Below are 23,509 nucleotides of genomic sequence, written 5' to 3'. Positions count from 1 at the left end.
TGGAATGGTATGTCTACCACAGGCATCTTTCCTCACATTTAAATTTACTCTACCATTTTTTCCTTAAAGTCTTTCCTCTATCTGTGGCTCCTGCATAAGCCTTCATCCTAACACTCATTTTTTTTTTCTCCCTTTTGTCCCACTGGTGTAACACAAGAGACTGTGTTTCAGTAAACTAGCTTAACTTCTAGAAAAGAAAAATCAAAATGTGATTAAAGACAGTTTACCAAGTTTAATTTTAGTTCTCTAAAAAAAAAATGTGTGAATTAATCACTGGCTGTCCAAAAGCACTCTTTGTTTCTTTTCCAAGATGATGATGATTCTTCATACATTTCCTGAAAAACAGAACCATAACAGGTATTCAAAACAGAGTGGCTTCACAAATTCAACTGCATCAGAAAAATTCAGGCAAATGAATCTAGTTAAATCTGCTACTCTTCCAACAATCCAATAAATATTTGTTTGAGGCACTGAAAGGAGAAAACTGAATAAATCTGTTCCCTCCACTTAAAGACCCCAATCCAGTGGGAGAAACACTGACATGAAGACTTAACAAGGCAAGGTACAACCACAGAATGGAATAAACAATTCCATTTGGGACCATGTCAGGAGACAGCCTGAGCAAGGTTACACAGGGAAGATGCAAGGTCTTTAATAATTTTAAACACTTTTTTCTTTCCAAACACATCTACTTCAGCATTTCTATATTTGCTTTTCCACAGGCTGATGGGATATTTCCACTAGGTATGAAATTAAGTGACCACCCACAGAAGTTCTTAAGCAGGTTTGGGCTCTACCCTAGAGACAATTGACAATTGCTTTGTAAGTGTGTGCCCCACCTACCTGCCTACCCGGCTATTTCACCAATGATCTCAAAGCACAGGTGGGACTAGAACCCGACACAAACTGAGATGATACTCGGAAGGGAGGGGAATAAGAATGTATCAATCTTTCTTCTCAATCTCCAGTCAAATCCTATTTCTGAGGGACAGAAATCCAAATTTGACCTTCCTCTGAACACTGTATATACCCTCTCAACCTCTACAGACAGAAAAGTAAACAGAAAGCTCAGCTAGACCTTGAAGTATAAAGATGAGAGGATGCCCCAATCCTGCCCACCCTCTTATTCCAGGGACCTACTCTCTCATCTACTTTCTATGGGCAGGCTGTCCATTCTTTCTCCTTGGTAAGGAGAGCTACTGGGGTGCCTGATGACTCAGGTGGTTGAGTGTTCGACTTCTGATTTGGGCTCAGATCATGATCCCAGGGTCATGGGATCAAGTCCCACGTTGGGTTCCGCACTAAGCATGAATCCTGCTTAAGATTCTCTCTTAAGCCACCTGGGTGGCTCAGCAGGTTAAGCATCTGATTCTTGATTTCAGCTCAGATCATGCTCTCATGGATTGTTGGGTTCTGCGCTGACAGCACAGAGCCTGCTTAGGATATTCTCTTTCTCTCTTTCTCTTTCTCTTTCTCTCTCTCTCTCTCTCTCTCCTTCTCTGTCCCTCCCCTATGCATGTGTTCTTTCTCTCTCTCAAGATAAATAACATTTAAAAAATAAAAAAAGGTTCTCTTCTTTCCCTCTCCCCTGCTTGTACTATCTGAAAAAATTAAATTAAATTATAATTAATTAAAAAAAAAAAAGCTACCTCTGCCACCCAGATTCACAACTCAATGGAGAATGCTCTCCCTGACTCACTCTATTCAGGAGACTGCCTCATGTAGTCTATCAAAATGGTGGCAGCTTTGTTCAAAGCAAAGCCACCATACAGCTGAGCTTCACAGAGACTGTTTTCTGTCACAAATCCTATCTTCAAATCCCAAAGTATCCCCTTATAAGAACAGGTGTCAGTTTTTATTCATTTCAAAATTTTTTTTAATCTTTATTTTTGAGAGAGAGACAGAGCATGAGCAGGGAAGGGGCAGAGAGAGAGGGAGACACAGAATCAGAAGCAGGCTCCAGGCTCTGAGCTGTCAGTACAGAGCCCGATGCAGGGCTCGAACTCACGAACTGTGAGAACATGACCTGAGCCGAAGCTGGTCGCTTAACCAATTGAGTCACCCAGGCACCCCAGTTTCAGTTTTTGTTCAGAAAACATGGTCACTGGGTTTCATAGGTCCTGTGTAAGAGTCCAATTTGTTCATCTCTACCACAAACGGAGCCAGCAGGCTCCTAGGAAAGACACGCTCTGCCCTCTGATCTGAGACGTTAATTCCCTCCTTGGCTCTGCTACCCAGCCAAAATGCTGTGGGCAATTCTAGACTCTTAAAGGCAATTACAAGTTTGAGAGTTCAGAACAACCCCACTGTTACTGTTACTACACCATGGAAGAACTTAAGGAGTTGGGTCTTTTCATCCCTTCAGAATGTCCTCTTTAACCAGAGATTCACTCTTACTGATTGGTTTGATGTGTTGACAGAAAACAAACTAGAATTTCCTATTTATGTCTGAAAATCCACTCACTATGCATTTTCTCCAAAGAGGCAATACCCCACTCTTTTTTCCTAAGAAATTCTAGAATGTTGCTTGCTCTTTTGCCTCGAGAAATCTTGTTTACCTATTGCTGAACAGCTGTGCATTATTATCACTCTCCACAGGACTAACTCAAGGGAATTCTAATCCAAAGTGAATGAATTCATATATGAACCAATGGAAAAGTCCAGACAAGAAATTCCAATTGTTACCAACTATTGAGGCCTAATCTGTGCCATGCATTTCTTTGGGGCATGTACTTTTCATGCTTAACAAACTTTGGAAAGGAGATATTACATAAATACTATTTCAGATAAAGAAAACACAATTCTATAGAGTCAGGGAAGACCCTAGAATACAAGTTCTACATGTAATCTCATTCCTTATCTTTTAAACAATTTGTGAGAAAAACCATGTCCAAATGGCAAAATTAGATATTTCCTTACCTTTTTCCATATGGGCACCTTGGCTTTTAAAGTATCAATGGCATAGCTCACAGCTTCAAGGGATGAAGTCCTATGGGCCGAGGACACAGCAATGATAATGCTTGCTTCCGACACTGGAACTAAACTTTAACAAAATGAAGAAGAAAAATTGCCATCTCTTCTGAATCCACATGTTAAAGGATATTAAACACATGAAAAAAAAATTCCAGCAAAGCATTCTTACAACTAAATATCCAGTTCTACTTTAAACTTCAGGTTAATTAAAAAACAGTAATTTATCCCGTTTGCATTCAGCAGAGGGGATGTTGAGGTTGTGCCTAATTTGTTAGTATATTAAATAGAAACAAATATTAAAGAATAGAATTGATGAAATTTAGTTTTTAATAACAAAATAACAACTAATGTAATATAACAGAAATGGAGTCTCAATTGCTGGGCTCTTTTTAAAGTCTAGAACTCCACTCTTCTTAGTGGTATAAACAGGCAACTAATTTAATGACCTTCAAAGGCACTACATTAAAAAAAAATCTATTAACAGACTTATCATACAAATAGAGTCCAGACTATAAAACAATTCTTAAAAGGCCTCAAGGACTTTAGCACACATTAGCACAGGCCTTGTTCTGCACAAGGCTTTTTAGAGTTTGGCACATTTGGACTTTGTTTTAGCATCAGGCACTCTCCAGATGTTACAATGAAACAAACAGCCCTTGAGGTGCTATCCACTGTCTGCCTGTCTGCCAGAATAATACACAAACCTTCCTCTCATGCTAATATAGGATTCCTACAGAAGATTCCAGAATTAAAATCGCACAATGATGGAAAACAAATGCAATTAACTATTTAATTGCTAAAGGAAATCATACCCAAGTCTATGAAACACTGCTATGTGTTTGACTGGCCATTTCTGCCTAATGTCACTACAAATTTTTCTGATTTCATTTTCCGCCATTGGTAGATATGCTTCATATTCTAAGCTAATGACTTTTTTCCCTTCAAAGTTATTTCTTGTAGTCCCTAAAAAAAAAGAAAGAAAAATATTAAGGTTTCCTTACAATAGAAATAACACATTAATAGAAAAAAGGATTATTTCAGCAGCACACCAATTTGCCTACGAATTGCTTTCAAATTTTCTAAAAACAAACATTTGGTTAGAAAACCAAAAAATAATTATCATAAAGATGAGGAAATACAATGTCGCTAATGAGGCAAACATATCAAAAATACTCATAGGACAAACCAGGATGGGAAACATTATGCTCCCAGGACTATCATTAAGTTAGTATCACCACCATTTTTTCCCCTCAATATTTGGAACATACAGAATTCTCCCTGAAAATAATGACTCTTATTCTACTCTTTTAATGCCTTTAACACAGGTTGGTTTGAATCTGAATAAAAATTAAAAAGTGTCTACCCACCATGGGTTACTGCTCTTAGTATCTTAAAATCCTCTATTAACACTGAACATGGAAAACACTTGCTGATTTCTATTGTCTTATGCAGTCAACCCACACTGTGAAAATCACAACTTACCTACAAACAGGGATACTGCACCACAGAGTGGAGAAACCACCAACTGTGAGACTTCATCTATGGAGAGTTTCTCAGCAGTGAATTTTATTATATCTTTAGATTTCTCTTCAATTTCATTCATATCTTTCCTGGAAGATATTAACAAACCTTAACATTGGTACTACAGGCAAAACACCCAACTCAACTGTGTTTCAATTTATATTTTTTGTACATTAGATGTGATAGAAGTCATGGTTTGAACTGAATGATAAAAACAAGTGTAAAATTTTAGCAAAACTCAACATATTTATAAATATCCCCAATGAATCAAGCAGGATATATAAAAGGAACTGTAATCTACCTCATATGCCACTTTATTGCAAATTCTGGAATTGCTACTCTTATCTCCTATCGTGGTATAGGTCAGACATCGACACCTTCAGCCACACACACATATCACCTCTGATCACTACATCACCATGCACTACACCTAGGACTGGTTTTTTCTTTATCCAAAAGGGAGAGAGGGAGAACAGAAGCAATGGTGACTCCACAGGAACTCAGTTCATTTCATAACCGGGCATAATCCTAGTTAAGTAATGGAGGAAATAAGGAAATGAACTGCGTGCCTATCACCAGATGTCCTACAAAGTCCTCTGCCATGCATTTCTCATTTCATTTATCAAGCATCTATTACATTCTCACTAAGTGACTAACCCCACACACTAGACAAGGACCAGGGAACAAAAAACCTGCCTCCTGCGCTCAGGGCACCTATATGGGAATGGGAGAAACAAAGCAATAAACAAAAAATATAAATAGGGGTAACTTATAAAAATAAACAGGGTTCTGAGACAGAGCATGGGTGCTGGGGAAGGGGCTATTTAAGAGGGTCAAAGAAAGCCTTTCTGAAGACATACTATAGAGAGGTGAGACCTGAAAGAAAGCAGCCTGTAAAGAAACAGAAGAACAGACCCCCAGGCAGAGACAGGGAATGGCAAATACAAAGCCTCCAGAACCTGCAGGGAGGCTGGAGCTCAGGATGTGAGGGAGAGAACAGATGGGCTGAGGGTGGGCACGTGGGCCGGGTCTTGCCGGATGAGGAGTCTGGATATAATCATAAATCCTGTGGGATTTCATTCACAATGAAAGGCAAGAGAGAGAAGGCTCAGGGGAGTTAAGCACTCCTTCAATGTGGTTCCAACCAAGGAATCCCACTAAATCCAATGTCTTTTTCCCTATACTTCCAGCTACTGGAAAGAAAGAAAAGCACAAATATTCACATTCCACTGGGTTCCAGGATGTTTCAACCTCCTGTACATGGCACCTGAGCTTCTTACAATAACTTACATGTAACATGAACATGGTCTGTGAACGTCAAACGATACTAAATTCCTACCACTTTGATTCTGTAAGGATGTGGATTCTAAAACCACATGTTAGGGAGGGGATCCAACATGGTGTAGTAGTAGGGGGACCCAAAGTTCCCTTGTCTCTCAAACACAGCAGCGTTAAGGCCAAAGGACTTCGAATTCCAAGAGTCAGGGCTGCAGAGTGACAAAGATGTCTCCAGGGACCCACGGGGACAACCTGGCAGGCCACAGATGCATGACTGCAAACTGGAAGAGATAAAACAGGCCGTGTAGGCATGGAGGGAAGGGATCCCTTTCTGCGGAGAGACAAAGGGAAGAGAAACAGAGGCTGGCGAAGCCTAGGACTATATCTAAACAAGAGAAAAACCACAGACCGGGAGGGAGAAAGATCCAATCTCTAACCGTGGGGCTTTTCCCAGGCTCAGTAGCTAGTTCAGAGGCACAGTCCGCAGCGGGAGAAAGCAATCCCCTTCCTGGAGTGCTGTGGGAAGAAGGTATATAACCTTTCAAAGGACAAAGACTGCCTGCGCCCACCAGCCATAAGCCATATATCGGTGGCACCGAGTGGCACTTCCCCAGATCCCAGGTGTATGGAGAGAGAATCTGTAAAACATCGAGGTTTAAGTCCCAGCCGAGCGCCAGGGAGGCATGGGGTCGGGGGAGGAGAACAAACTGCCTTGTTCGTGCCTGCAGCACTGCAAACATGGTCTGAACAGAGTGGTTTGGGACAGCCGGACGATGGAGCGGAGACTGTGGTGTCGCCATTTTTCTCGCCATCACCACCAAGATGGGTCCTCGGGGATGGGTCTGCGGGCCCCACAGTGGAGGCCGGAGGTGCCTACACCAAACCATGCCCCTCCATACCTGGTAACTGTGTACCTACCAAAGCGGGATTGACACTAACAAACCAGAGGGCTGCTCCTCCAGATCAGCACTGCCACCAGTTCCAAGGCACCCAGCGGCATTGCACTGCCTGATTTAATTCTTGGACAATTCTTATTATATATGTATATATTATATATTTTATTTATTTTTCTTCCTTTTCTCCTTCTCACTTCTTCTCTCCTGTAGTCTGGTTATTCTGGTTATTGGTTTACCTAAGCAGACATATTTAATCTATTCTCTTTATACTTGTTCTATATCTCTTTATTTTCCTCTCTCTCTGGAATAAGCTGTAGAGTTTCTCTGCCTGCTCACTTTTCTTTTCTTCTTCCCCGCCGCTGTCATTTCTCTCTTTGTATGGGATAAGACCTCTTCCATCAACAATGCCTCAACCCCGTTGTTTTGCTATAGCTGATGTTTTTTCTTTTTGTATTTGTTTCTTTGTTTTCTTTTCGAGGGCTACTTCAACGAACAAATCAAAGCACACACCTGGTGGAGGGTCCAAAGGATCACTACGAGTAGGGAGAAAAAGCAACCAGAGTCACAACAAGAGAGAGCAATTAACACTCCAAAAAACAGCTCCTGAAGGACCAGGCCCTGGATAATGTATGATCCCTCTTTAATATAGTAGTGCTCACAGGTGCAGGACACATAACAAGTTTTTAAAACACACAAGGGACAGAAAACTAGCCAAAATTCAAAAATGAACTACTGGGACCTCATCAAAATAAAAAGCTTCTGCACAGCGAAGGAAACAATCAGCAAAATTAAAAGGCAATCGACAGAATGGGAGAAGATATTTGTAAATGACATATCAGATAAAGGGTTAGTATCCAAAATCTATAAAGAACTTATCAAACTCAACACCCAAAAAACAACTAATCCAGTGAAGAAATGGGCAAAAGATGTGAATACACACTTCTCCAAGGAAGACATCCAGATGGCCAACCAACACATGAAAAAATGCTCAACATCACTCATCATCAGGGAAATACAAATCAAAACCACAATGAGATACCACCTTACACCTGTCAGAATAGCTAACATTAACAACTCAGGCAACAACAGATGTTGGTGAGGATGCAGAGAAAGAGGATCTCTTTTGCATTGTTGGTGGGAATACAAGCTGGTGCAGCCACTCTGGAAAACAGTATGGAGGTTCCTCAAAAAACTAAAAATAGAACTACCCTACCACCCAGCAATTGCACTACTAGGCATTTATCCATGGGATACAGGTGTGCTGTTTCGAAGGGACACCCCCATGTTTACAGCAGCACTATCAACAACAGCCAAAGTATGGAAAGAGCCCAAATGTCCATCAGTGGATGAATGGATAAATAAAAGGTGGCGTGTGTGTGTGTGTGTGTGTGTGTGTGTGTGTGTGTGTAATGGAGTATTACTCAGCAATCAAGAAGAATGAAATCTTGCCATTTGCAACTACATGAATGGAACTGGAGGGTATTATGCTAAGTGAAATTAGTCAGAGAAAGACAAAAATCATATGACTTCACTTACATGAGGACTTTAAGAGACAAAACAGAAGGGAAACAAAAATAATATAAAAACAGGGAGGTGGACAAAACAGAAGAGATTCATAAATATGGAGAAGAAACTGAAGGTTGCTAAAGAGGTTGTGGGAGGGGAGATGGGCTAAATGGGTAAGGGGCATTAAGGAATCTACTCCTGAAATCATTGTTTCATTATATGGTAAGTAATTCAGATGTAAATTTTAAAAAATTAAAAATAAAATTTAAAAAAAAAGAAATTTACAATAGACTTTGATCAATAAAAAGAGAGAAAGAAAAGAAAACTAGCCAAAATGATGAAACAGAATAATTCTCAAAAGAAATTCCGGGAAGAAATGACAGCTGAAGAATCGATCAAAACACATAAACAATATAACTGAACAAGAATTTAGAATAATAGTCATAAGATTAATCGCTGAGCTTGAAAAAACATAGAAGACAGCAGAGAATCTATTGCTGCAGAGATCAAGGAACTAAAAAATACTCATGATGAATTTAAAACTGCTATAAATGAGGTGCAAAATAAACTAGAGGCAGTAACAGTGAGGATTGAAGAGGCAGGGAGAAGAATAAGTAAAACAGAAGATAAAAATATGGAAAAAGATGAAGCTGAGAAAAAGAGATAAAACTATTCTGGACCACAAGGGGAGAATTAGAGAACTAACTGAATCAATGAAACGTAATCGTATCCGTATCATAGGAGTTCCAGAAAAAGAAGAGACAGAGAAAGGGGTGGAAGGGATACTTGAACAAATCATAGCTGAGAACTTCCCCCAATCTGGGGAAGGAAACAGACACTGAAATCCAGGAGGCACAGAGAACTCCCTTCAGACATAATTTGAATTGATCTTCTGTACAACATATCATAGTGAAACGGGCAAAATACAAAGATAGAGAATTCTGAAAGCAGCTAGGGATAAACGGGCCTTAACTTATAAGGGTAGACACGTAAGGACAGTAGCAGACCTATCTACTGAAACTTGGCCAGAAACGAGTGGCAGGAAATTTTCAATGTGCTGAATAGGAAAAATATGCAGCCAAGAATCCTTTATCCACCAAGCCGGTCATTCAGAATAGAAGGAGAGATAAAGGTTTTCCCAGACAAACAAAAACCGAAGGAATTCATGACCACTAAACCAGTCTTGCAAGCGATCCTAAGGGGTCTCTGTGAGTGGAACGATGCAAAGACCACAAAGGACCAAAGACATCACTACAAGCATGAAACCTACAGATAACACAATGACTCTAAATTCATATCAATAATAACACTGAATGTAAATGGACTAAATGCTCCAATCAAAAGACACAGGGTATCAGAATGGATAAAAAAACAAGAGGCCTCTATCTGCTGTCTACAAGAGACTCATTTTAGACCTGAGGACACCTTCAGATTGAAAGTGAGGGAATGGAGAACCATCTATCATGCTACTGGAAGTCAAAAGAAAGCTGGAGGAGCCATACTTGTGTCAGACAAACTAGATTTTAAACTAAAGGTTGTAACAAGAGATGAAGAAGAGCATTATATCATAATTACAGGGTCTATCCATCAAGAAGAGCTAACAATTATAAATGTCTATACACCCAATTCAGAGGCACCCACACATATAAAACAATCACAAACGTAAGCAATCCTATTGGTAAGAATGTGGTAATTGCAGGGGACTTTAATATTCCACTTACAACAATGGACAGATCATCCAGACATAAAATCAATAAACAAACACTGGCCCTAAATGATACACTGGACCAGATGGACTTGACAGATATATTCATTCTTCTCGAGTGCACACAGAACATTCTCCAAGATAGATCACATACTGGATCACAAAACAGCCCTCAATAAATATAAAAGAAATGAGATCATACCATGCACATTTTCAGATCACAACGCTATGAAACTTGAAATCAACCACAGGAAAAAGTTTGGAAAACCTCCAAATACATGGAGGTTAAAGAACATCCTACTAAAGACTGAATGGGTGTGAACATGGTGGCATAGGAGGACACTGGGCTCACCTCATCTTGCTGATCACTTAGATTCCACCCATATCTGCCTAAATAACCCAGAAAACCGCCAGAAGACTGGCAGAAGGGACTTTCCGGAGCCAAGTGTAGACAAGAGGCCCACGGAAGAGGGTAGGATGGAGAAGCGGTGCATGCTACACGGACTGGCAGGAGGGAGCCGGGCAGCGGAGGGGCAGCCCACCTGTCAAGGCAGAGCCCCTGAAGTCTGGCTTGCAGAAGCAGAGGTGCTGGACTCGATGAGTTCTGACAGCCAGCAGGACTTAACATCTGGAATGTTATAAGTCAACAGCTCTGCTCAGAGAGTGGGAGGGCAAGAGGACACCGGGGGTGAGAGGTGTTGAGCCCTGGAAGACAGAGCTCAGCTCGGCAGGGAACAAAGGCGCTGGGCAGCGCCATCTCCCTTGCCCCCCAGCCGAAATCCCAAAGGGAACCAATTCCCATCACTGAGCTTGCTTGCCCTGAGCAAACACCCAATGCTGTGCTTCTATGGATCCATCCCTCCGACGGGTCTGCCTCCCTCCAGGTGCTGAAGGGCCCTTCCCGCAGGTGACCACCGACACCAAAGCTAGCTAAGCCTGCCCCTCCCACCCCTGTGCACCTTGCAGATCCACCCCAGCTAACACGCCAAATCCCATCAAAGCAGCACCACAAGCCTGGCAGTGTACTAGCAGCCCAGACAGGGGGCACACTACTCCACAGTGAGTCCTGCCCCTGGGAGAAGGGAAGATAAGGTACAAACCAGTCTGACTGTGACCCCAGCAGTGAGCTGAGGACAGACAGCAGGACTGACAGTGGTCCAGCCCACCAACACAAGTTACTCCAGACAGCACAGGGGAAGTACCCTGCAGTTCTGCGCCACCCCAGGGACTATCCAAAATGACGAAATGGAAGAATTCTCCTCAAAAGAAACTCCAGGAAGTAGCAACAGCTAACGAATTGATCAAAAACGATTTAAGCAATATAACGGAACAAGAATTTAGAATAATAGTCAGAAAAGTAATCGCTGGGCTTGAAAAAAGTATAGAGGACAGCAGAGAATCTATTGCTACAGAGATCAAGGGACTAAGAAATAGGAGGAGCTAAAAAATGCTACAAATGAGGTGCAAAATAAAATGGAGGCGACTACAGCTCGGATTGGAGAGGCAGAGGAGAGAATAGGTGAACTAGAAGATAAAATTATGGAAAAAGAGCAAGCTGAGAAAGAGAGAGATAAAAACATCCAGGAGTATGAGGGGAGAATTAGAGAACTAAGTGATGCAATCAAACAGAACAATGTCCGTATAATAGGAATTCCAGAAGAGGAAGAGAGAGAGAAAGGGGCTGAAGGTGTACTTGAACAAATCATAGCTGAGAACTTCCCTGATCTGGGGAAGGAAAAAGGCACTGAAATCCAAGAGGCACAGAGAACTCCCTTCAGACGTAACTTGAATCGATCTTCTGCACGACATATCATAGTGAAACTGGCAAAATACAAGGATAAAGAGAAACTTCTGAAAGCAGCTACGGATAAACACACTCTAACATATAAAGGGAGACCCATAAGACTAGTGGAAGACCTATCTACTGAAACTTGGCAGGCCAGAAGGAAATCTTCAATGTGATGAACAGAAAAAATATGCAGCCGAGAATCCTTTATCCAGCAAGTCTGTCATTCAGAATAGAAGGAGAGATAAAGTCCCAAACAAAAGCTGAAGGAATTCATCACCACTAAACCAGTCCTACAAGAGATCCTAAGGGGGATTCTGTGAGTGACATGTTGCAAGGACCACAAAGTACCAGAGACATCACTACAAGCATGAAACCTACAGACATCAAAATGACTCTAAACTCAGATCTTTCAGTAATAACACTGAATGTAAATGGACTAAATGCTCCAACCAAAGACACAGGTTATCAGAATGGATAAAAAAACAAGACCCAACTATCTGCTGTCTACAAGAGACTCATTTTAGACCTGAGGACACCTTCAGATTAAAAGTGAGGGGATGGAGAACTAAATATCATGCTACTGGAAATCAAAAGAAAGCAGGAGTAGCCAAAGTAATTTTGAAGAAGACCAAAGTGGGAGGCATCACAATCCCAGACTTTAGCCTCTACTACAAAGCTGTAATCATCAAGACAGCATGGTATTGGCACAAAAACAGACACAGAAACCAATGGAATAGAATAGAAACACCAGAATTAGACCCACAAAAGTATAGCCAACTAACCTTTGACAAAGCAGGAAGGAATATCCAATAGAAAAAAGACAGTCTCTTTAACAAATGGTGCTGGGATAACTGGACAGCAACATGCAGAAGGATGAAACTAGACCACTTTGTTACACCATTCACAAAAATAAACTCAAAATGGATAAAGGATGTGAATGTGAGACAGGAAACCATCAAAACCCTAGAGGAAAAAGCAGGAAAAGACCTCTCTGACCTCAGCCACAGCAATTTCTTACTTGACACATCCCCAAAGGCAAGGGAATTAAAAGCAGAAATGAACTATTGGGACCTCATGAAGATAAAAAGCTTCTGCACAGCAAAGGAAACAATCAACAAAACTAAAAGGCAACCAACAGAATGGGAAAAGATATTGGCAAATGACATATCAGACAAAGGGCTAGTATCCAAAATCTATAAAGAGCTCACCAAACTCCATACCCAAAAAACAAATAATCCAGGGAAGAAATGGGCATAAAACATGAATAGACACTTCTCTAAAGACGACATCCAGATGACCAACAGGCACATGAAAAGATGCTCAACGTCGCTCCTCATCAGGGAAATACAAGTCATAATACAAACACTCATATACCACAAAATACAAAACACTCAGATACCACCTCATGCCAGTCAGAGTGGCTAAAATGAACAAATCAGGAGACTATAGATGCTGGCGAGGATGTGGAGAAATGGGCACCATCTTGCACTGTTGGTGGGAATGCAAACTGGTGCAGCTGCTCTCGATAACAGTGTGGAGGTTCCTCAAAAAATTAAAAATAGATCTACCCTATGACCTAGCAATAGCACTGCTAGGAATTTACCCAAGGGATACAGGAGTGCGATGCATAGGGGCACTTGTACCCCAATGTTTATAGCAGCACTTTCAACAATAGCCATATTATGAAAAGAGCCCAAATGTACATCAACTGATGAATGGATAAAGAAATTGTGGTTTACATACACAATGGAATACTACGTGGCAATGAGAAAGAATGAAATATGGCCTTTTGTAGCAAAATGGATGAAACTGGAAAGTGTTATGCTAAGTGAAATAAGTCATACAGAGAAAGACAGATACCATATGTTTTCACTCTTATGTGGATCCTGAGAAACAGAAGACCGTGGGGGAGGGGAAGAAAAGAAAAAAAAGGGGGGGGGGTTAGAGAAGGAGGGAGCCAAAACATAAGAGACTCTTAAAAACTGGTAACAAACTGAGGGTTGATGGGGGGTGGGAGGGACGGAAGGGTGGGTGATGGGTATTGAGGAAGGCACCTGTTGGGATGAGCACTGGGTTTTGGATGGAAACTAATGTGACAATAAATTTCATATTTAAAAAAATGAAGAATGAATGGGTCAACCAGGAAATTAAAAAAGAAATTAAAAAATATATGGAGACAAATGAAAATGAAAACGCAACAGTACAAACCCTTTGGGATGCAGCAAAGGCAGTCCTAAGAGGAAAATACATTGCAATCCAGGCCATCTCAAGAAACTAGAAAAATCCCAAATACAAAATCTAACAGCACACCTAAAGGAACTAGAAGCAGAACAACAAAGACACCCCAAGGCCAGCAGAAGAGAAATCATAAAGATCAGAGCAGAAATAAACAATATAGAATCCAAAGAAAGAGTAGAACAGATCAATGAAACTAAGAGCTGGTTTTTGAAAAAATAAACAAAGTTGATAAATCCCTAGCCAGACTTCTAAAAAAAGACAGAGGACCCAAACAGATAAAATCATGAATGAAAATGGATTTATCACAACCAATCCCTCAGAAATACAAGCAATTATCAGAGAATACTATGACAACCTGGAAGAAATGGCCAAATTCCTAGACACCCACACACTACCAAACCTCAAAAAGAAATAGAAAATTTGAACAGACCCATAACTAGTGAAGAAATTGAATCAGTTATCAAAAATCTCCCAACAAATAACAGTCCTGAGCCAGAGGGCTTCCCAGAGGAATTCTACCCGAGTTTATTTAAAGCAGAGTTAATACCTATCCTTCTCAAGCTGTTCCAAAAAATAGAAACAAAAGGAAAACTTCCAGACTCATTCTATGAAGCCAGCATTACCTTGATTCCCAAACCAGACAGACACCCCACAAAAAAGGAGAATTACAGGCCAATATCCCTGATGAACATGGATGCAAAAAAACCTTAACAAGATACTAGCAAATTGAATTCAACAGCATGTAAAAAGAATTATTCACCATGATCAAGTGGGATTCATTCCTGGGCTGCAGGGTTGGTTCAATATTCGCTAATCAATCAATGTGATACATCACATTAGTATAAGAAAGGATAAGAACCATATGATCCTGTCAATAGATGCAGAAAAAGCATTTTACAAAATATAGCATCTTTCTTCATAAAAACCCTCAAGAAAGTAGGGATAGAAGAAACACACCTAAATATCGTAGAGCCATATATGAAAAGCCCACAGCCAATATCATCCTCAATGGTGAAAAACTGAGAGCTTTCCCCCTGAGATCAGGAACATGACAGGGATGTCTACTCTCACCGCTGTTGTTTAGCATATTGTTGGAAGTCCCAGCCTCAGCAATCAGACAACAAAATGAAACAAAAGGCATCAAAATTGGCAAACAAGAAGTCAAACTTTCACTTTTTGCAGAAGACATGATACTCTATATGGAAAACTGAAAGACCACCAAAAGGCTGCTAGAACTGATACACGAATTCAGCAAAGTCATGGGGTACAAAATCAAAGTAGAGAAATCGGTTGCATTTCTTCACATCAATAATGAAGCAACAGAAGGAGAAATCAAGAAATTGATCCCATTTGCAATTGTACCAAGAACCATAAAATACCTAGGAATAAACCTAACCAAAGATATAAAAAATCTGCATGCTAAAACCATAGAAAACTTATGAAGGAAACTGAAGAAGACACAAAGAAATGGAAAAACATTCTGTGCTCATGAACTGGAAGAATAAATATTGTTAAAATGTCAATACTACCCAAAGCAATCTACACAATCAATACAATCCCAATCAAAATTGCACCAGTATTCTTCTCAAAGCTAGAACAAACAATCCTAAAATTTGTATGGAACCACAAAAGACCCTGAATAGCCAAAGTAATATTGAAAAAGAAAAGCCAAAGCAGGAGGCATCACAATCCCAGAATTTAGCCTCTACCCCAAAGCTGTAATCACCAAGACAGTATGGTATTGGCACAAAAACAAACACATAGACAAATGGAATAGAATAGAAACCCCAGAATTGGACCCACAAACGTATGGCCAACTATTCTTTGACAAAGCAGGAAAGAGTAGCCAATGGAAAAAGACAGTCTCTTTAATAAATGGTGCTGGGAGAACTAACTGGACAATATGCAGAAGAATGAAACTAGACGACTTTGTGACACCATACACAAAAATAAACTCAAAATGGATGAAAAACCTAAATGTGAGACAGGAAACCATCTAAACCCTAAATGAGAAAGCTTGAAACAACCTCTCTGACCTCAGCCACAGCAATTTCTTGCTCAACACATCTCCAAAGGCAAGGGAATTAAAAGCAAAAATGTTGAGATTGGGATCTCAACAAAACAAAAAGCTTCTGCACTGCAAAGGAAACAATCAACAAAACTAGGCAACCAACGGAATGGGAAAAGATATTTGCAAATGACATACTGGATAAAGGGTTAGTATCCAAAATCTATAAAGAACTTACCAAACTCAACACCCAAAAAACAATCCAGCGAAGAAATGGGCAGAAGTCATGAGTAGACACTTTTTCAAAGACATCCAGATGGCCAATAGACACATGAAAAGACACTCAATGTCACTCATCATCAGGGAAAAAGAAATCAAAACCACACTGAGATACCACCTCACAACGGTCAGAGTGGCTAACATTAACAACTCAGGAAACAACAGATACTGGCGAGAATGTGGAAAAACGGGAACCCTCTTGCACTGTTAGTAGGAATGCAAACTGGTGCAGCCGCTCTGGAAAACAGTGTGGAGGTTCCTCAAAAAATTAAAAATAGAACTACCTTATGACCCAGCAATAGCACTACTAGGAATTTATCCAAAGGATACAGGAGTGTCATTCATAGGGGCACATGTACCCCAATGTTTATAGCAGCACTTTCAACAATAGCCAAATTATGGAAAGAACCCAAATGTCCATCAACTGATGAATGGATAAAGAAGATGTGGTTTATATATACAATGGAATACTACTTAGCAATGAGAAAGAGTGAAATCATGCCATTTACAGCAACGTGGATGTAACTGGAGGCTATTATGCGCAGTAAAATACATCACTCAGAGACAGATGTCATATGTTTTCACTTATATATGGATCTTGAGAAACTTAACTGAACATCTTGGGGGAAGAGAAGGGGAAAAAATAGAGAGAGAGAGAGGGACTCCCTCTTATACAAAGTGTAAGAGACTCTTAAATACAGAGAACTTAGGGTTGATGGGGGGTTGGGGGACAGGGGAAAATGGGTGATGGGTACTGAGGAGGGCACTTGTTGGGATGAGCACTGGGTGTTGTGTGTAAGCAATGAACCATGGGAATCTACCCCCAAAACCAAGAGCACACTTTACACACTAATATGTTAGTCAATTTGACAATAAATTATATTAAAAAATAAATAAAACCATGTCACAAATCCTTTCAGACACCTTCAAACAATACACAATGCTGTTAAGTAATCTTCCTATTTCCAGAGAACTCCCATCTCTCTTTCTCACATACATACACACACACACACACAGTTTAATGGCAGCATACAGTTTCTGAATAAATTCCAAACTCTGAAAAATGGGATTTTTCTAAAATCATGGTAGTGATATGGCGACCAGTTTCCAAGTAAAACTGAGATACATATCAAGAAATTCCATTATTTCCAAACAGTAGGACTAAGAAAGATCCAGTCTTTATCAGTATTGTGGGCAATTTGCTTTGCAATATATATTCCTCACCTTTTGGGGCACTGCTCTCCAGCAAAGTGGAGAAAAAAACAGGTGGAAAAAAAAAAACTGGCATCCTGGGTACGCTTCGTTCTTTAGTGAGGCCAAGATTTTGCCAATGAGTATGGTATTTACTCTTGACTCTGGAGAAAAGCCCCATTAAACTAAGAAAGCTTTCTTTCATTCCTAACTCGCCAAAACTCTTTAATTGAAGATAATCATTAATTTCTAGATTATTTGTAAAGATGGCAAGACGCAATGGATCCCAGAGCTACTTGCAACACAGCTATCATAATAAAGCTGTTTCTTTCTACCTGGAAAATGGTAAGCTTTCTTACTAAGCACAGTGATCTTTTCACTTTCTGGCCATGCAATTTTTCTACATTTCTCTGTGCCCAAAAGGGCTATTTTCCTCGATTAATAAGCATCTTTGTGAAAAAGTACAGAGAATCCAATAATCTGAAATCAAATGTTGGCTCTGCCACCTCTTAGCTATGTGAGTGTAGACAAGTTTTTTAACTTCTCTGAATTTCAGTTTTCCTTCCTGCAAAATAGGAATATTAATACTCCAGCATCCAGCACTGTGCCTGACACATAATATAGTTTCCATAAACCATCTGAATTCAACAGAATGAACATATCAAACTGACTTTATATTAAAGTGCTTACAAGAGAACAGATGCAGAGATGAAAGGCAGGTATGCACAGGTCTGTCTGCACCAACTCTTTATTGGTGTAGGCAGACTTACCAAGAGTATACTATCGTCTTTGTGATCCTTCTCCACAAGACTGGTTAAGAAAAACATACCTCACACACCCAAGTGGCTCAAGAGCACTACCCTCCACTAATGGGGGGGATAATGGCAATTTCATCTCCTGACTGAAGCTGGAGGAGTTGATCTCCAAGCTCGACATATTCTTGACGGACAGCAAATATCACCTGATTTCTGACATCAGCCAATCTGAAGGGGAAAAAGCTAATTAGAAGTATCAATGCAGTGTTACATCCCCAATCTCTTCAGCTGCAACTAAAAATAGCCATAAATATTACTTCACGAGGCATCACCTGCAAAGTTACTAATTAAGCCAATTCACACTCTGCAGAGAAAGTACATACTCACTGAAGAACCTACTTATTCACCACAAAGCACACAGTAAAATGCTAACAATTCTTTAATGGAGGTTATGTGCCTTGGGGAGTTAAACAAACCCCCCTCCCCCCAAAATACTAGACTAGACAACATTGAGACCAGGTCAAAAAAAAAAGAGAGAGAAGAAGAAATTTTCTAATCAGTACGTGCCCTCCCCAGGAGATCTTCTGAGTATACAAGTATACTAAGTGTATCTCAGAATTTTCCTACAAAACCAGGTGTCTCTCAAGAGGTAAAAGGTTAAAAGTAAAGCAGAACAGAAGCCCCACCTCATTTCAATGATTATCAGGACACTTTCAGAGCAAGTTAAAAGACATGAGATCAAGAAGTAATTTTCTCTTATAAACCCACACTTGGAGTATCTTCTACATTACACTAAGACTTCCTAGTTAAAAATCTATACAGACTTAAATGACAAAATATTCCTAGAACACCTTTAAATAAGCTGTAATTACATTTTGTTGCAAAAAGAACTTGAGGTAGGAACCACAGCAGTAAATTACACATTTTCAAGAACCAGAAAAATATTAAACATTGCAAAAACTCAAATTCAACAGTAGCTAAGGTCTGTGATCTTTCATTTTTCTTTTATCTTAGAAATTTCTACTTTGAGTTCTCTAAAGAAGGGGCAGGACATAAAATTCAAAGCACACGTTTTCAACCTAATTTGTAACAATTTCATTTAATGTTATAAAAATGCAGAATCCACATTTTTAGTATTTTGTAAATTATATAAGCAAATATAACCATGTCCCTTTGGCAGTATCCCAGCTCACTGTGGATTTTTTAGTAAAATACCTTTAACCTTAAAAAATTATGCATTTTTAGATACCAGAATTTAAGATTTTTGGAGTAGTTGCAGAAAAATACAACTAATGACCCTTTCTGAATTGTGCATGGAAATAAAAATCAGCTTTTTTTCTCTAATCATTTACTCATTCTTAAATATTTAAAAATTGTTAATCATAAGCATTCTAAAATTTTTAACTACCCAGGATGTCGTGCTTCTATCTCATTCCACAGCTGCAATGCTTTTATTTCTTGTGGCACAGAAATAGTCTCAGAGCGAATTCCTGCAATTTCAGCACTTTTTGCAAAATACAACACTTCAACCTGAAAAGGAGAGAAAATGCCTTTAATAACCATAATAGACCTTTTCTGTCTCGGTGGGCTCTATTGCTTTCCAATCACTTGAATCAAAGACCAATTTTCAGTTAGAGAAAATTAAATCATCCATAAAAATGTTAGTATAACTACAAGTTCAAATTTTGAAAACTCTTTATGTTTTAAGCACAATTCAGATTGATTTCCAGATGATTTTTAGTTTTATGAATGTAAGCTTGCCACAACTAAAACCCTAACGGTATCTTCTTAAAAACCATGAAGTTAGTCTTTATTCCACATAAAATTATAGCACCTTTTATAAACCCTTAGTGGTGAACAGATGTCTGAGTCAAGCGATAAATTACACAAATAAATAACAAAAAAAAGCGAGACACGTCTTTCACAGTTGTCATAGGACCTTTGATTCAAGTCCACATTACACTGACCCCAGCTGCAAAGGATTAAGTTATATAACATACAAACCCGGACATTTGTAAAAGCAGGTGGGTTTGAAATACAAGATAAATTGGTATTTCCTAGGAGAAACCTATGCCGTCAGCCTGGTATCTAAGAAATCTGGCCAAGTAAAATGACCCACCTGTTCCACTGTGCAAATTTTTCTCTATGAAATAATCAGAGGCTTGCAAATGCTTATATGAAGCCCCTTTTTTTCTTTTTACAAGAATTCTCAGTTAAGTCCATTTTTAATTTGAAAACTGTCTTCGCCAAAACGTATAATATGAGAAGCATGGAGGCAAAGGTTCTGAGGGTGCCTTTAGAAACCTCTAACGCCGGCACCTCGGAGACCAAGAGTTCGCGGAGAGAACTTGACCTTCGTTAAGGTAGCCCAAGCAAAGCCTCCGAAGCCCGGCGGGGCCACACTGGTGGTGGTGGTTGCGACCCTGGACGTAAGATTCGACCAAGGTGGTTTCGGTAGGGATCCGGCTGAGCAGGGCCGGGTCTGTGAAGGGAAGAAAAGGGGGCTCATGCATCTGGGAGGGCGCCCACCCTTACCTGGCACCGCAACACCATTCCGCCAGGATTCCCTGAATCGGTACCGCGGCCGCGGAGGCGGAGTAAAGTCGACTGAGAGCGCAGGCGCAACCTGACGGCTCTTTCCGCCCCTACAGGGCATGCGCAAAACAATCCCTCCGCTACTGTTCGCCTTCCTGCGTTGGGGCCGCGGACTGCTTAAAGAAAAATTCAATTGTTACTCGCTGGTGGGGAGAGGTGGCGAGCTTCAATTGTAGGTATCACCAAATGGGGGAAGGGCTGGCCGTTCAAACTCATCTTCTTAGATGAGAGGCCGAGGTGCGGGAGAGCAAACACCGGACTATACTGGACACTTGTCACCTGGGAAAGTTGGCTTTCCCACTCACTCACCTGTAGGTTTGACTTTGACACCCGTTATCTACCCCGACGTCCGGTATACGATTAATGTCCCTTAAAGGCATAGCATTCAGCTTATGAGAGTATTCGAACTGTATCAGATTTACACTTTTACGGTTTACTAGCTGCTCAGTAATGTGTCCAATTGCCATGTATCCATTCAACCTTTCCAATTTTTTTTTTTTTTAATCAACAAGATCTCTGTTTTAAACCGCTTACATAGTTTTGTGGCTATAAGGCGCCCCTCCCCTTGGAACTCACAGTGCTGGATGTGACACAGTCATTAACCATTAATGGTAACTCAGTGTACCAAAAGTAATGCCAGGGGTACATGTAACATTTCATGGGGGTGGAAAGGGGAAGGTGGCTGGTAACCTGAGAAATGTAGTCTAGAAATCTTCACGAGAAAGCATGCTTGAGCTAAATCAACTAGAATAAGTAGCAGAGAATGGCAGAGTAAGGGTAGGGATGAGGGAATTTCATTAACCTGTGCCAAGTCAGAGGGATATAGAGCAGCATCATGAGGTCATAGAAGGACAAACAGTTGGCAAGGTGGGCAAGCCCCCTGCAAGGAAGTATTGAAAATGAGGCTGGAGATACCAGGTGGTAGTCCACAGCAGGACAAATTGACAAGAACTAACACCAACATATATTCCTGTAAAGTTGCTAAACCAGAAAACAGGGGAATGACGACAAGCGCCTTAGACTTCTCTGTGAAATCTAATGCCAGAGGATGGTGCAATATCTAAAAGAGGCTGAGAATAAAAGCATGACCCAAAATGGTGCATAGAGCCACGTGGGTGTTGTAAAAGGCCACAGCCTAATACTCCTAAATCTGCAAAAACTCAAAAACTACAATATTCAAGAGCCATCCTTATAGTCAGGCAGAAATCCAGTCAATCAAAAGAATGAAACTAAAAACTCAGTATTAAAGAAGTTAACAGTAAAAACAAAGCAATTGAAGATGAGATTTTAATCCACTTAAATTTTTATTAAATAGGGGCGCCTGGGTGACTCAGTTGACCGATCAGTTGACTTCGGATCAAGTCATGATCTCGGGGTTCATGAGTTGGAGCCCTGCCTGCATCGGGCTCTGTGCTGACAGCTCAGAGCCTGGAGCCTGCTTCAGATTCTGTGTCTCCCTCTCTCTCTGCTCCTCCCCTGCTGGTGCTCTGTCTCTCAAAAATAAACATTTTTTTAAAATTGTTATTAAACAAAGAGGTCAATTGTGAGATATTATGGTTATGGAATAAAATGTAAATAACATTGACATAATAAAAAAAAAAGTTATATAAAACTGCCCAAAATTGGAATGTAGTTACAAAATATCGATTCAAGACTCTGAATATTTTTCATAATCTTGTTTCTGAATTTTAGAAGGATCTTTTAGGGGGAGTTGTATCTTGTGAATAAATAATGATCTGATGGTTTGTAATTCCTTCAGTTTCACCTCAGTAATTTTGTTGTTAAATTCAAGTAAAAATTAAAACCTAATAAAGAAAAATAGTACATAGTACTATTGCATTTAACGATTATATCTATGGAACTTTAATGCTCAGAGAAAAGGGATGGAATAACATTCACCAAGTGATAACAGTTACTGTATCCAGGTAGCGGAATTATGGATGGATTAAAAAATACTTCTGCTTTCTTCTTTGTAAGTTTCTATGTTGCTTGATTTTTAGAAGTAATTTGTTTATTCTATAAATATTTATTGAATGCTTATTGTTATTTAAGCACCAGGGACACAACTGTGAACGATAAAATTAAGGTCTTTGCCTCATGGAGCCTACATCCTAGTTAGGAAGACACTAAATGTAAAAAAAAACAAGTAAGGACAGTTTGTGATGAACCCTTACAAGGAGCAGGTTTGTTAGGGTCAGAGGGGAATGAACATCACCTGACCTAAGCTGAGACCTGAAGGATGAGAGGAGCCAGCCTTGTGCAGTGGTGGGAAATGAGGCAACCTGGCTTTGGGTAGGAAAGGACTCGGCATGTTTGAATAATCAGAGAGGCCAATGTGGCTGAAAGTTAAATGAATGAATGAATCAAATGTGAATGAATGAATGAATGAATGAATGAATGAATAAGAGAGAGAGAGAGCCTGGTGAGATGATTTTGAAGGGAATAAATGGAACCTGGACATACAGATCCTTGGAGATCCCGAAGACCAGTTTGGATTTTTACTTTCAGTGGAAAGCTACACACAAAGACACATACACACACCTTTTAAAAAAAAGATTTTTTTTAACGTTTATTTATTTTTGAGACAGAGAGAGACAGAGCATGAATGGGGGAGGGTCAGAGAGAGAGGGAGACACAGAATCCGAGGCAGGCTCCAGGCTCTGAGCTGTCAGCACAGGGCCCGGTGAGGGGCTCGAACTCATGGGCGGTGAGATCATCACCTGAGCTGAAGTTGGATGCTTAACCGGCTGAGCCACCCAGGTGCCCCGTACACAC

At 40.2% G+C, this 23,509-nt stretch overlaps 1 protein-coding gene across 4 annotated transcripts; it reads right to left on the bottom strand.

Moving 5' to 3' along the window:
* Positions 1-217: 217 nt before the first annotated feature.
* On the bottom strand, positions 218-21,113 carry MOCS2 (molybdenum cofactor synthesis 2). Of its 4 annotated transcripts, XM_042950130.1 has the most exons (7): positions 21,044-21,113; positions 20,675-20,847; positions 19,548-19,669; positions 4,456-4,583; positions 3,786-3,936; positions 2,920-3,043; positions 218-335 (listed from the first exon to the last, which is right to left on the bottom strand). In XM_042950130.1, exons 2-7 carry the CDS (start codon positions 20,690-20,692, stop codon positions 267-269), a joined length of 612 nt encoding a protein of 203 aa, XP_042806064.1. In that variant the 5' UTR covers positions 20,693-20,847; positions 21,044-21,113; the 3' UTR covers positions 218-266. The 4 variants fall into 4 exon arrangements, with proteins under 4 accessions (XP_042806064.1, XP_042806058.1, XP_042806072.1 ...); XM_042950124.1 differs by lacking the exon at positions 21,044-21,113 and having other exon boundaries at positions 20,675-21,010; XM_042950138.1 differs by lacking the exons at positions 20,675-20,847; positions 21,044-21,113 and adding an exon at positions 18,214-18,367 and having other exon boundaries at positions 19,548-19,634.
* Positions 21,114-23,509: the final 2,396 nt, after the last annotated feature.

This window comes from Panthera leo, chromosome A1, assembly GCF_018350215.1.
Source record: "Panthera leo isolate Ple1 chromosome A1, P.leo_Ple1_pat1.1, whole genome shotgun sequence".
Taxonomy (NCBI): domain Eukaryota; kingdom Metazoa; phylum Chordata; class Mammalia; order Carnivora; family Felidae; genus Panthera; species Panthera leo.
This window is presented reverse-complemented; position numbering and strand designations above follow the sequence as displayed.